Here is a 15,909-nt window from a genome sequence, read left to right on the forward strand (position 1 = left end):
CTGCAGTAAAGAAATGCCTGTTACGCAGGGTCGCCGGCCGCGGTCAGTAAAATATATAGACTGAACGCTGACAGAAAATACGGCTGTGTGAATTGGCCCTTAGGGGGTGGCTGTTGAAAACCCGCAGAATGCGAATGCAGCTCTGGAATATAATGCCGGCAGGTCATTTTATCTACATCCGATGACTTTACAGATCCTGGGGTGAAGATGACACTTTCCAGAATCCAGCTAACCAGTGAAAGGAGAAAACCACAAGGAGAGCCTGCTGGGAGATGTCGGCTCTGAAGCTCCTACAATTGTGAATGCGGCAACAGAGCCTGCAACCAAGGCCGAATGCACATGAGCGTATTTGCATTGCGATATCCGGAGTGGGCGTCTGCCTACGGATACCGCAGCAAATACTGCCCATAAACATGCAATAAAAATCACTTTTTCCTGTCCACGAGCGGAAATCGATTGTGATTTTCCGCTCGCTGAGGGAAAATCGCGGCAGATTCCATTCCATTGCGGATTCTGTGTGGACGGCTACCATTGACGTCCAAGAAAGCCGTCCGATCGGCGTCCCTTCAGCAATCATCATTGCGGAAAGGTCACGGAATCCGCGCCATTGCCTAGTGCCGTTGCTGCATAACTTGTACAGCGCATGTGCGCCGGCTGGCACATCCCCACTACAGATTATGAAGAATCCGGATGGGTACATGGGAGTCACCGGCCGGGAACAGGGTCAGATTCTGCTGCGGGATCTGACCCGGTCGTGTGCATTCGGCCTAAGTGTGAGGTATGTAGAGAGACCCCACACCATACCCCATTAACATGCATGGTAATATGTGATAACACAACAGTATACAGATTGTGTCATGTGACACCAGAGGGGAACCATCTACCTCAGTGCAGTGTTTCTGGGAGGACACTTATTAGAATGCACACCAGGTGACTAGAAGAAGGAGGCCAGTCCTCTATGTTAGATTCATGTTTATAACTTATCACAGGTATGGGAGCCATTGCTAAAGTCAGGATATTGTTAACCCCTCAGTGACCGGCCTATTGTGAGCCTTCAGGACTAAAGATGAGCGAGCACCCAAATGTTTGGGTCCGCGTTATTCGAGTCAAGCTTTTCGTAAAATTCGAGAGCTCTACTCGAGTAACGAACCCCATTGGCTACAATGGGAGACTCGAGCATTTTTGTATGTGGGACGCCGGGTCACGAGCCATTTTTTTGTTGTTGTTGGTTCGTGTGTCTCTCTCTCTCTCCCAAAAAATTGCCATTGACGCGCGTGCTGCGTCGCGGCGGGGAGGAGCCAAAATAGGCATGTGACAGTGGGGAGGAGCCAAAAACGGCGGGGTCGAACACAGCGTGATGCTTGTTCGAGTAACGAGCACCATCGAGTACGCTAATACTTGAACGAGCATCAAGCTCGGCAGAGTACGTTCGTTCAACTCTATTCAAAATATATTTGTGCTATGAACGAGATAGATTTGCGTGCGTATCGGCACATTTTAATGTACGTTTTCTGCACGCAGGCATGTTTATTTGCGTGCGGCCCACGAACACATCCTGATTTAAATGGCCATAATGTAATATTTTTTTACATGGATTTGCGCACCTCCCATAGAATTCTATGGGGACCTTTTGGTGCGCAAATGTGCAAAAACAAAAAGAGCAGTTGCAATTGAAATGTCCAATTAGATTAATGACTTCAAGATCGAGCGCGCTGCATTTTCTTTTTTGGTCGATGTAATTGCGCACGCAAAATATGCGCATTCGAAGGAACCCAGTGAAATCACCAAGTTCTATTATATGCATAATATGTGCGCAAAATTTTTGTGTGTAAATACTCCCATGTCACACAGGGATTAGTGACCGCCGTAAAAAGGCATTTTAGTGGTTACTTGGGTGACATTTCATGCTTTATTCTCTTCTTAGGACGCGTTCACACTGGCATTTGCCCCCGTTAACCATTTCTGCATCATTGTTCCATTTTTGGGGGAGAGAAATGGAATTCGATTAAAATGTAAAAGAGAAACAGAATTGGTTACCGGGGGCTGACGGCAGTGTGTGCGAGCCCGTATACAGTTACCTATCTAAGTTACATGGTCAGATGTTTAGGGCTCATTCACCATAGGGACATATGCAATTTTGGTTTGTGATAAATGCGCTGATTTTACTGCATGTGTACGCGCCTGCTGCATGCATGTGGATACACATGCAGTGAAATCAATGTATTTTTCACGGACTTTTATTGCATGCGTCCGTATAAATAAGCCCTAATTGTAATGCACATCAGATTGTTACAAGATATTCCTGGTCTCCATATCTGAATAAGGCCTGTTTCACATCCGCAACGATATTGCCGTGAGAAAATTGCAGCGATATCGCGATTTTGTAGCACCATGTGCAAGGATTTTCGGGAAGGGGACCTTGTAATATAAGCCTTACCCCAAAAATAAGCTCTAGCTGCATGAAAAAAAAAACACATACTTCACCTAAGAAGCGCTGCCGCCTCTTCTCTCCTGCCCCCATGAAGCGCTGCCTCTGATTGGCTGAGTGCCATAGGGAAAGATGCAGCAGAGCCGGACAGCACTTCTTAGGTGATGTATGTGTTTTTTTTATGCAGCTAGGGCTTATTTTGGGGCTTTTACAATGGGATTTCCTACTGTAAAGGTTGTATCGCTCCGCACGAAAACCGCGTGAGAGAAAGGCTCCATAGGGAAATATGGGCTATAAAACATTGCAAGTCACAGGCGTCTTTAGCAAACTGCGTTTTTTTTTGGTCTCGCAATGTCGCTGTCAGGACAGGTTTAGGAACAGATGACAGGAAGTCCCTACAACCAACCCTCTCCCCTGTCCCTACCTACTTGCCCCCCTGGGCTGAACCCTAGGGTGACGACTGGGCGGCAGTCTCTACTCTGCACTGAAGGGACCCCGGGGACCGGGACAGGAGAGACCAACCAACCACAGGAGGAACGTATCTCTTAAACAAAGATTTATGAAACACATTGTAAATCCTTCATGACTCCGGAAGCACCAGCTCAAACGCCACCGGATTGATGACTCTAGTAACAGGAAAATGTCCCACGAAACGTGGGGCTAACTTGAATGCGGGGACCTTCAATCTCAAGTTCTTGAAGGATAGATACACCAACTGACCAACGGAGAAAGAATCCGAGATGGTGCGTTTATTAGCAACACCCTTCAGTATGACTCTCCTGGCCTGCTCCAAATTCTGTCAGACCTCATCCCAAATCTCTTGTAGCTTAGCAATTCTAGCATCAGCTGCAGGGTTCTCAGAAACAGAAGCAACCCCCAACAAACATATCTGGGGTGATAACCCAAATTACAGAAAAACAGCGTGGTACCAGATGCAGAATTGCAATGATTGTTAATAGCAAATTCAGTCAACGCCAAAAACTATGCCCACTGTTGTTGCTGAACGCTCACGTAGAGCCTGAGATACTTAATAAGTTCTTGGTTCATGCGTTCTGTCTGTCCATTGGATTTGGGGTGAAAGGCTGTAGAGTAAGACAACCCCACCCGCAGGTTCTTACAGAACGCACGCTAAAACCGGGCCACAAATTGTACCCCCCGATCAGACATTACATCATCGGGGATGCCATGCAACTGTACCACTTCCTTAATGAAAATGGACGCCAATTCCAAGGCTGACGGTAATTTCTTCAATGGAACAAAATGTGCCATCTTAGAAAAAAGGTCAACTACCACCCATATACCGAATATCCTTGAGAAACCAGCAAATCGGTAATGAAATCCATGGATAAGTGCGACCATGGTCTGGATGGAACTGGCAGTGGCAGTATGTGTCCCTCAGGGCATCTGCTCACACTCTTCCCACGAGCGCAGATGGAACAGGCCTCTACAAAACTCCTGACATCCCGGGCCATCCGTGGCCACCAGTAAGAACGTCTGCCTAATTTTAACGTTCTACGGATTCCCGGGTGACCTGCTAAAAACTGAAGTATGGACCTCCTTCTGTACCTGCAACCACCAGGCACCTGGTACAAAAAGCTTCCCTTCAGGAAGAGAAACTGGTGCGTCCGCCTGAGCCACCAAAATCTGTCTGGATATGTCTGATGTCAAGGCTGCCACCACTATCCTGGGTGGCAAGATGCCCTCAGAGTGGGAACCCTCCTATTCAGGCGCTCCACAACCACGCGATAAAGCATCAGCCCTGACGTTCTTAGACCCTGGGATATATGTCACAACAAAATTAAATCGCGAAAAGAACAGGGCCCATCGGGCCTGTCACGCATTAAGACGTTTGGCACACTCTAGGTATGTCAAATTTTTATGATCAGTCAATACTGTCACTTGATGTTTAGCCCCCTCCAGAAAATGTCTCCACTCCTCAAACGCCAATTTGATGGCCAATAATTCTCTATTGCCAACATCATAGCTTCTTTCTGCCAGACCGAACTTCCTAGAAAAAAAAGCATATGGCTGTAATTTGGCAAGAGAGGTGGAGCCTTGTGAAAAAAATGCACCCACCCCCTGCTCTGATGCATCTACCTCCACCACAAAAGGCAGGTTAAGATCAGGTTGTATCAATACAGGAGCTGCCAAGAATGCCTTCTTCAGACCTACAAAAGCCTCTATTGCCTCAGGTGACCAGCTCACTAAATCAGCGCCCTTCTTGGTTAGATCCATCAATGGTTTGGCCATGACAGAAAAATTCCTGATAAACTTACGGTAAAAATTTGCGAAACCAAGAAAGCGCTGCAGTGCCTTTAGACTGGTCGGTTGGCACCATTCAGTTATGGCGCGAACCTTATCGGAATCCATCTGTATAGTGGACTGGATTATAACATAGCCCAAAGGTGGCCTGGCCAGCAGTGGGAACAGGCGCCATCTCAGAAGCTCCTGAGCTGGATGCTCTTCTAGAGGAGATCGTACCTGCCAGAGGCGATACCCAAGGGCGGAAAGCACATCGCTGACACTGCAGGAGAGAGAGCTCTTGAAAGAGTCCAACCGGAGGTCTCTAGCCACATTAACAGCACCGCGGCCTACTCCTCCAGCAGAATCCTCGGGCTAAAGTGCTGGGCCCGGCCGACCGGAAGCAGGTGAGACGACCCATGCACAGCCGTTCCCAGCAGCCAGAATCGACAGCTGACTGCAGCGATACTCGGCCGGGGGGCAGCGGAAGACGGGGCTTACCTGCCGGAGGCAGCAGAAGAGCGGAGGAAGAGGCAGCATCGGGCAAGAGGTGAGAGACACCCAAGGAGGGGGGCCCACAAGTGCAGAGACACCAGAACCTGGCAGAGCACCTAAAAGACCCCTGTGCCAGAAGAGGGGGATATCACCTACCCAGAGACACTCAGCCACTGGCCCCACTACAGGCTACAGACAGTAGGCTACAGACCCTAGATTACAGGCTGCAAGAGGATAAGCAGCAGATACACAGAGGGTCACAACAATCACCCCTCCCCCAACCACTATCGTGCAAGCTGCCCACTGCTGAAAAGAGACAATATTAAGAGCATGGCTCTAATTTTTCCGGATCCCCTCTTTTGGAGCTCCAACAACCTCAACTAACAAGGTGAAACAGGGCAAGCAGAAGGCTGCGCTACGCCGCCTGACAGACCCACCCTTGCTACATCAAACTGATAAGAGAACGGAGAGTGGGAGACCAGAGATGGAAAACTGAATAGTCACAATGTAAGGGGCGACGCCGAGACCCCCGTTCTTAAAATAGCGGACCAAACATACCAACGAGAAATCGCTTAATTTTAAGATAACAGCACAGAACGAAGCGCCACAGGCCTACAATTGGAAAATGGTGAAGATTGGAAAGAATAAGAACAGAGAACACGCAGACACACCAAGAACCAATAAAAACTAGGCGGAGATGGATAAATACCTAAAGAAAAAACACAACTCTCCAGCGGCGCAAAAACAGAGAGCACCTCAAGAAAACTATACCAAACATATCTCAGAAGACTCGGATATAGACAGCGCCTCAGTCACCTCAGAACATAACAAGGAAACAGCTAGAGGCCCGATATCACGAGCTTTCCTCAAGAAACTGCTGGCTCACTCCATCTCCCCAGTCATGAAAGAATTGGCGGACATTAAATCAGAAGTTAAACAAATCGGCCATAGAGTGGAGGATCTGGAGAGTGCACAACAGGAATTAATACAACACAATTTAGCTCTCCGATCCAACATGATGGCACAACAAGACCACCTGAACCAAGCCATGTTCTTAATAGAAGATCAAGAGAATAGAAGCCGACGAAAAAATATCCGCTTCAGAGGCCTGCCAGAGTCTATAGCTACCAAAGCATTAAACTCAACCGCTACACAGATTTTCCAATCCCTGCTGGATAAAGACAAAGCGGATAAAATAGTCATAGAACACATTCATAGAGCTCTGCGACTCCGACCCTCGCCAGCAGAACCACCCAGGGACGTAATCCGTGGACTGTTAAGTTACATAGACACTGCTGCTATTCTACAACGAGCCAGAGAAGCAAATGAAATAATCTTTGAAGACAACAGTATCCTTTTGTTCCAAGACCTTGCACCTAGTACTCTGGCAAAAAGGCGATTACTCAAACCTTTGACAGAGGCTCTGCGCCTGAAAAAATTGCCTGTGCGATGGCTCTTTCCGTTTGGCTTATCCACATACAAAGACGGTCAACAGATAATTATTAGGACTCCAGACGACCTTGAAAAACCATGGGAGAAGCTCGAGATGCCTCCATTAGACATCCCTTCGTGGCTACCTGTCCATATCAAACACCAGCTACCACCACTGAAGAAAGCTGAGACCTGGATACTGGGCCGAATCCCAAAAACACCAAGACACAAGAAGAGGTTGCTGACTGATACCGAGAAAATGGACTCCGCCCCCCCCCCACCACCACCACCACCATTGAGTAGAAGGACATCTTGAGGGACTTTGTCACCCCACTTTTGTTTTTGCCCTCCCCCTTCTGCACCCTCCTCTCCTCTTCCCTCCTTTATAGAATACAGTTTGATGCTGACGGTCGTGGAGGGGGAGACGGGAAGGGGGTAGGAGGCCGGAGAGCACGATTCGCAGCTTCGCTGACGGGACGCCCTGACCAGGTAACGGGCAAGAGGAGAGAGGCTGGGAGGACACAAATAACCTATTTTGAGAACAGGAGACCTGGTTGTGGGGCTACTCCCTCACCACCACTCTCTTCCCACCCCCTCCCATATTCCTTTTTTTATTTTACTATTTCAAGAAACCCGTTGCATGGACACAGAATCGTCACTATTTATGTGAATGGTGTTGTGTCCGTCCCAACAACCCTATACTTCTGGGAATCGAGTCCACGTTGGACCGGATACCAACCCATATAAACGCAGATAGGTACAAAACTGTTATGCAAAAGTTTCTGTGCTAGTTTAGACGATGCCCCATCTTTGGGGATCGAGTTTACGTTTGGTCTGTTACTTGCCATTTAACTGCTGAACCAGGACCACAAAAAGTGGCCCTAGAAAAAAATCATAGCAATGTTCGTTAATAGAGGTCTCGTTGGTTGCTCCCACCTCTAGAGGTGTGCGCCCAACCACCCCCCACCCACGCGGGGAGAGAGAGGAACCATGGGGGCCCCTCCCCACTCTTGGGCCCAATTGAGGAACGGACGCAAGACCCTTACTGGCATGACCCTCTCTCTGCCCAGTGCAAATTAAGTTTCCTCACTTTACCACTTTATGTGGTGTTTATTGTTCACAAATGTTTTTGTAAATGTTTATATGGCAAGAGTGTAAGCAAAAATGTAGGTAGAGAGAGAGCAGCTCGGTAAATAGTAGAAAATGACCCAGAACCGATCCATGGCGGAATTTAAAATGACCTCATTCAATGTAAGAGGCTGGAATAGTCCACAAAAGAGAACCCAGTCCCTCACCCTACTGAAAAAATTTAAAACTGAGGTGGTGTTCATCCAAGAAACCCACTTCCGACATAATCGAGTCCCCATCCTCCCAACATTTAATTTCAACCAATGGTACCACAGCACCCATTTCTCAGCCTCCAGAGGGGTCTCTCTTGCAATAGATAAAAAAGTCCCCTTTGCCCATGAACAGACGGAATTAGACCCGCAAGGTACATACATCTTCTTAAAGGGCATGGTGGCACACAGTAAAATATCCTTTGCCAACCTATATGCCCCAAATAAAATCCCATGGCTAATACGAGTCCTAACCAAATTCAGCGAATTTGCAGAGGGCTTGTGTGTGGTTGGCGGAGACTTCAACCTAGCACTGAACCACTCATTAGACACCACCTCGAACTCTGAGCCGTTCAAGCGAAAGCAAATCAACAGGGTACGAAGTCTCCTATCAGAACTAAATTTACAGGACGCCTGGAGGATTCTGAATCCAGGAGTGAGAGAATACACATATTACTCTCATATACACTCCACATATCACAGAATTGACTACATACTGGTATCAGGCAAGCATATCCACTCAATCACTTCAACAGACATCGGCTCAATTACAATCTCAGACCACACCCCCGTCTCTGCTACACTGATAGTAGACAGCCTGTCGAGGAGGGACTGGAGCTGGCACCTCAACTGTACGCTTATAAACGGTAGCGAAAATTGCTCCCTCTTGACAGAGAAACTAGATGAATTCTTCAAAATCAACGACTCCCAGGAGGTATCCACTCCTATCCTGTGGGAGGCTCATAAAGCCTTCATTAGGGGGGAATTAATATCTCTAGGAACTAGAGTCAAACGACAAAGAAACGAGGAAACCAACAAACTCCTAACCCAAATATCCGACATTGAAACCCAACACAAAGATAGACCCAACAACGACACTTTCAAGAAACTAAAGAGCCTGAGGTAAAACTTAAAGATGTCCTGAATATAAAAGCAGCAAAAACTCTCTCCACTTCTAAATACAAAATCTACATACACTGAGACAGAGGCTCAAAAACGATGACGAGACTTATTCAAAAACAGAAAGAAAAAGCCTTTATCTCAGAGATAAAAACCCCCACGGGAGACGCGGTGATGTCTAATCAAGAAGTGACTGAGGAGTTAGAGAAATATTACGCCAAACTGTACAATTTACAGGGGGAGTCAAACACGACACCCGAGGATACCCTAGCATTCCTTAACGCCTTAGAACTCCCAAGCTTGTCCGAAGAAGACGTCTCATCAATATTACAACAAGTCACAGAGGAGGAAGTGACTAGGGTCCTCACCTCCATCCCCAACGGGAAAAGCCCGGGCCAAGACGGGCTTCCAATCTTATACTATAAAAAGTTTGCGAAAACCCTCGTCCCATACCTTACGAGACTCTGCAATTCCCTCCTCACAGGTTCCCACCTACCTAAACAATCTCTCGAGGCTCATATCACATTAATCCCCAAAGAGGGTAAAGACCCGACCCAATGCAGCAATTACCGCCCTATTTCTTTACTAAATTAAGATATCAAACTATGGGTGAAACTGATCGCCCAGAGAATAGCCCCCCACCTCCCTAAATTGATTGACCCGACCGAGTGGGTTTTGTCCAAGGATGGGAAGGGAAATTCAATACAACGCGAGCAATACATGCCTGTCACCATGCTAAAATAAAGAAGATACCATTGATATTGATTTCCCCTGTGATATTGTGAAAAATGGCATTCATGAAGCCCTGGAAAACAGCCAGAGCGTTGCATAATCCAAACGGCATTACCAAACATTCACAATGCCTAAATGGGGTATTGAATGCGGTCTTCCATTCATCCCCTTCACGGATTCTAATCAGGTTGTAAGCTCCCCTCAAATCGAGCTTGAAGAACCATCTAGCCCCCACGACCTGATTAAGTAAATCGGTAATCAATGGAAGAGAGTATTGATTTTTTTACAGTAATCCTATTCAACGCTCGATAATCAGTACAAGGCCGGAGGCTACCATCCTTCTTCTCCACGAAGAACAAACCGGCCCCAGCAGGAGATTCAGAATGGTGTATATGGCCCTTGGCTAAACTCTCAGTTTCATACTCTTCCATAGCCTCCCGTTCTGGCACAGTAACATTGTAGATACCCCCTTTTGGAATCTTACTTCCGGGAAGGAGATCAATGTTACAATCCCACTCCCTATAAGGGGGCAAAGCTTCTGAAAGTTGTTTGGAAAAGACATCTGCAAATCCTTCCAAATACTTAGGTAGGCCGACCGCCTTACAACCAGAGGAATGCAACTGGACAGTTGTCAAATGGTCCTGGCATCCTGTACCCCACTGTATCAACTCGGAAGCAGCCCAATCGATAACGGGATTATGAAGTTGCAACCACAGTAGCCCCAACACGACATCGACCGATAGACCCTCCATCGCCAAAAATGTACAGATCTCAGTATGTAAAGCTCCCACCATAAACCTTAGTTCCGGTGTAATCTTTTTTATCAGACCTGCAGCTAGCGGGGTGGCATCAATTCCAGAGACCTGTACATTGGGACTTAAGTCCAGCAATTCAGAAGCTGTTTATTTGACAAACTCAGAATTTACAAAATTCCGCAAGTCCCCTCCTGACAGTCGCATGCTACAAAACATCATGTATGTAAAAGAACCCATTGGAAAGCAGGGTCTTCACATACAAGCATTTTGTAGTGCTGTCACATCGCAAGAAAATCATGCGATTTTGTCACACGTGTGAAACGGCATATAGAATCTAATCCCCAATCACACCAGAGATAAATCATCATGTGTGCCACATAAGGAGTCCAGAGAAACGAATTAAGCAGCAGGTACAGAACGTAGGTGATGTCTATGGCTACTCTACTCAGCAGACCTTTGTGAATGCCATTACCTCCTTTATCTTCAGCAGGTAGACGTCTATGAAATCCCGTGGTGATTCCGGCTTCAGTGTCTCTTTATGATGCTTTATGTATTTCATCAAAAAGTTCTGGAGAAATTGTTTTTCTTTCAAGACTTTCTGCCTGATGAACGAGAACCTCAGAAGAACTGGCACGATATTGTAAAGCTGTAGAAGGGGGGCAGGAAGAAAAGAGAACCATGAGGATGAAATATAAGAATAAGCCAACTAAGGAAACAAGAAGAACAGTGAAACTATGGAACTCTATGGCTGAGGATGTGGTGATGGTGAACTCTCTAAAAGAGTACCAGAGGCGCCTGGACGCCTTTTTTGAATGTAACAATATTACATGTTATAGTCACTGATGACTTCAGAAGGGTCGGTGATCCAGGGATTATTTTGATTGCCAGTTTGGAATCAGGAACTAAAATTGACTTCTACTTCGTTTTTTTCTCTTTCCTTTGGATTAACATCGTTGAATAATAGGCTGAACTGAAAGCACATAGGTCTTTTTTCAGCCTAACATATTGTGTTACTAAGAATACATAAAAGCAGCATTGAAGGAAATCATCAAGAAAAGCAGTAGGAGGCTGATGTGGGTACAGGATGGATATATGAGTCTGTCTGGCTGGACAACTATGAACATTGGGCTTCTGTTTTCATACCGCATAATAGGTCTAAAAGAATACCTGTTAGCATTACAGGGGTGGCCTGGTTTAGACAGTCATAACAACTATCAAGGCATGTAACAAGAGATGTCTCATAAAAAACATTGAGGTATAGGGCTCCATATTGTCCCTATGTTAGCTCTGCATGATTTTCTTCAGAGGCTGTATCATCAGGCCATTATAAACAATACCTGACCATGTGGTTGCCATTAAAAAGTCAATGAGAGCCAGTGTAGTGTTGGGGTTCGGAGTCCCTAGTTGTAGCTGGTGCAGGTGGGTAACGTAGGCAAGCCAGAGGTCGGTACACAGGTAGTATCACTTGCAGTACAAAAGGAGCAGGCAAGGTGAGTAGTCAGCTAAGCCAGAGGTCAGTACACAGGAGCAGTTATCTTTAGTAAGAGGAGCAGGCAAGTGGAGGAGCTTGATTAGAGGCTGGAAGCACAATAATCTCGAAAGGAGGGAGGGACAGGTTTATATAGGGAAAACACAGGGTGGATCATCAGGGAAACACAGGGACAAGGGCAAGGTTTTGCTTGGAAGCTATCCAGACGACTGATAGCTCAATCAGAAGAGGTGCCGCCTGGAGTACGGGAGCTCCCAGCTTCAAGTCCTGACAGCCAGACCCAGGATTAAGAGTTGACACATTAAAGGGGTTTTAAAAAGGTCATAAAAAAATCTATACTCCACAAACAGTCTTCTTAAGGCTGATCTTCTCCTCCTATGAAGGTCACGTCCCTGAATGCTGATCTATTGCAGAGACAGGCTGTGAACTGTGACATAACGTACATTGCTGGGCAGGAAGGAGACTTGGCCAGCTGGAGATGTGTTAACAAAATAATTACAAAGATTTGTGTACTAATGAAAAAAAGGTGACAAAACTGCAATATGCAATTATATCTGAAGGCAAAAATGTGTAAAGGACCTGATACTATAGAAGGATCTGCACAGAAATGGTCGAATTATCATACGTGTACAGGACCTAGAAGAAAGGGTGGTAGTGTTCGTTGCTGTGTGATTGTCTGAGGCTTGTATTTATTTAAGGCTCTTCTCTATATTTGTTTAGGGGGTCAAGTATGAGGATTATAAAGATCTTAGAGGTCTAAGATTTTATGCCCTGGCTGTCAGTGCACTTTGGCAAATCTGTGGAAGCAGCACATGGGGAAGGCACATTCCAGGTGAGGGGGTGTCAGAACACGGGCTGTCAGTCCTCGGGAGGCCCGTCCACCATAGTGCCAGAGGCCGTGTTGATCACTACTAAGCTGCTATTTGGGCATTCCCTGTCTGTTTGGCCGGCCAACCCATGTCACGACCCATAGTTCTGGTGGTGACATATTGCACTAGTACCAGTCTGTTGTGCAGTCAGTATGGGTACACTCTCAGCTTCAGCTCCTGCCAGCCTATTTGTGAAGAGTGTTGACAAGTGGAGAGTTGAGTCATCTGCTGGACAATGGGTACTAATTACTATTACTACCTTGCATGCCAACCAGTCAGTCACTACCAATTTGAATTTATTCTATGGCTGGTTGTGAGAGAGGCGTGTAGTTATCTGTCTAGGGCACCATAATGCCTTCTCCCAGCCCTGGCCGGCACATCATTTTTCTTTCCATAATAATCATTGTGGATCTCAGCATTCAGACCCCCCACTTATCGGAAATTAGTGTCATATCATAATAGCACATCTCATTCTTTGGTACTGCATCTTAGTGCTGTGAATGCTGCAATTACATGCCGTCCATAGTGACTGCTGTTTATATACAAATTTGGATTATCCCTTTAAGTAATCCACTCGGTGTCCTACTCTACGAGCTAGTGCTATCATTTATGGTACGTCGATTTCAGAGTAAGTTGCTTATCGATGAGCATCTCAAGTGTTCAAGAATAAAATAATGATTAACAACCATAGATAGTGGAGAAAAAAAGATGTTTTTAACGTGTCTGGATGAGGACAAGACAAGTTCCTCTAGCTGCTTGTCCTGGTAATCAAAGTGCTCCCCAAACAGCACAGAAATGATGATGTTTCCCGCAGCCATGGCCAGAAATATTGTTGGGTTGAAGGGTTCACCTGCAGAGAGAGAAAGAGAGTCATAATATGGCCTCCAGTCACTGACCAATCTCTGCTGCAGGTCAGATACACCCATGGTAGTGATGGAGTAGGAGGACAGGAGCACATCCAATATGAACATATCAAGTAGTATTCATCCTTTATTGTGGCATATTACACACACCTAATGTTATCTCAAATTATACAAATATCCTTTATAAATAAAAGGCAAGGCATGTTGCAGAGAACTCACTTCTTAAAAACTAGGTGCCCCCCAAACTTATATGCTCCCTCCCAGAAATGTACATGCCCCAGAAAAGTATGCTTTGATGATGTAAAGCAGTGATTCTCAACCTTTTTCAGCCCAGCACCCCCTTAGATATTGGGATGGTGGCCAGCGCCCCCTGAGCCTTACTAGTTTAAACTCAGTCAAAGTTAAAAGTACAAATTAAAATATGGAATACTTTTTTGGAAAATTTGATAGTAATAGTTTAACATTAATTGTGAAAACATGTCTGTAAAAATTACCGAAGAAGTATTTTAGTCAGCTTAATTTTAGCTGCTAAAATGTAGGTGCCAAATATTTAAAAACAGGTTAATTGTTGATACAATAATGAATAGGTTTCATTGCAGAAGATAATTTTTTGGGGGAAGCAAGCAACACCATCTTGAATTATCATTTGATTGAAACATACAATGTATAAAGAAAATGCAAGATACATCTTAATCCTTAATGGTCAAAAGACTAATTAAAACGCAAGAACAATAAAATTCTAGTAATAATGTTTGCCACAATCAATCTGTGTCATTAATGGCTGCCTTGGGTCTGATTAGCAGACGCCAATTTCGCGATATCTGGTTCTATCTTTGTCCCTTACACATATCTAAAATTTGTTTCTCGCTTTTGTCAGGAGCTGCTGAACTGCACTGAAGCCCCTCTTCACTAAGTACATAAATGGAAAAGCTAACAAAAGCAACTTAACTTCCTGCCACAGGATAGGATAGGAATCCTTCACTTTCACCCAAAAACATTCATAGCCACATTGTTGGAAAAGTGCTTGGGCTTTGCTATCATGTTTCAAGTCCATCAATTGCTCTTGCAATGTGGGATAAAATTCTCCTGTGTCTACTAAAAATAGATCAAGTACCAAGATTAGTATTTCAAGGGTACATAGATCATGAAACCTAGTTTGCATATCTTCTTTGAGGTGTAAGCAAAAAACGTATAAGTCTGCATCTTGAAGTTTGTCTCTGTCTTCACGTGCGATTTCTTGAAGACTCGGAAATTGGCAGAGCTTTTGTCAACTCAGGTTATTGGTATGAAGGTCCAGTTAGCCTTAATGAAATTAATTTTATCTCCATGTAGCTTTGTGTTGAGTTTGTCAAATATGTCTGCCAGATAGGCAACGTCAAGACGTCGTAGTTCGATTGCATCACAAAGGAGTGGGTCAGTTGGCCAAAGAAACTCGACTACTGTGTTGAAAAGTTTGTAGAAGCATCTACAAGCCACCTCACTTTGGGGTGTAGGAATAGACGTTCAAATTCTTCGTCATGGTCTTGACAGACCTTGGGGAAAAGATGTTCGTTCAAAGAGTGTGCTTTTATCTTGTTAGCATTAATTACATAGCGCAGAGAATCATGCAAGCTCTCACATAAATGTTCAGCAGCAAGGTGCTGCTGATGGATCACACAGTGGACTGCCATAATGCCAGGTATAGCAGATTTTAAATGGGCTTTAAATCCACGATATTGGACCATCATGAATGCAGCTACGTTGGTTGCACAAGCAAGTACATTTGGTAAAGGGATGTTCTTTTCTTGGAAAAATTCTTCCACTGTTTTGTATATAGAGGAGCCTTTTGTGTCGGTGGTTAAATTTCTGGTAAACAGCAGTTCCTCCACTACCTCTTCATTCTGATTAATGAAATGATTGTAAGCAAGCAGTAATGCTTCATTGTCTAACCATTGACTCGTCAATTTGCATTACAAATTCAGTGTTCTTTAACACATCCAAAAATGTTTCTTCCACATCAGCAGCTATCTTTTCAATTCTTCTTGAAATGGTGTCATTACTCAAAGGAATCGATTTCACCATGGGACACGTATCAAGCCCCAGCATAGTACTGACAATCTCTTTAACTGCGGGTAACACAAGTGTTTTCCCAATAGTATGTGATTTGCCACATTGCGCTATTAATAAAGAAACTTTATAGGAAGCAAAGAGGCCTTTGTCAGCATTGAGAGCAGATTTTCCAAATAGCTTGCCTACAGTGCCGTGGTTCTCAAACTTTAACTTTAAACCTTGGAAAAATGAAATGGGCTTACCCACTTTGTCTGAATGCATTTTTGCAAGGTGATCGCCCACTCTTGAAGACTTTATAGCTTCATTTGAATATACCTTTT

The 15,909-nt window shown here is 45.1% G+C and overlaps 1 protein-coding gene across 1 annotated transcript in view; it reads right to left on the bottom strand.

Annotated features, from left to right (window-relative positions):
• LOC136578524 (cytochrome P450 2C39-like) overlaps positions 1-15,909 on the bottom strand; it is a 68,356-nt gene that overhangs the window by 16,708 nt on the left and 35,739 nt on the right. Inside the window, exons 5-6 of the mRNA XM_066578651.1 lie at positions 13,364-13,527; positions 10,792-10,965 (exon numbers count right to left, since the gene is read on the bottom strand). Of these exons, the coding sequence (XP_066434748.1) occupies positions 10,792-10,965; positions 13,364-13,527 (338 nt within the window). The remainder of the gene's footprint in view (positions 1-10,791; positions 10,966-13,363; positions 13,528-15,909) is intronic.

This window comes from Eleutherodactylus coqui, chromosome 9 (genome assembly GCF_035609145.1).
Source record: "Eleutherodactylus coqui strain aEleCoq1 chromosome 9, aEleCoq1.hap1, whole genome shotgun sequence".
Lineage (NCBI taxonomy): Eukaryota > Metazoa > Chordata > Amphibia > Anura > Eleutherodactylidae > Eleutherodactylus > Eleutherodactylus coqui.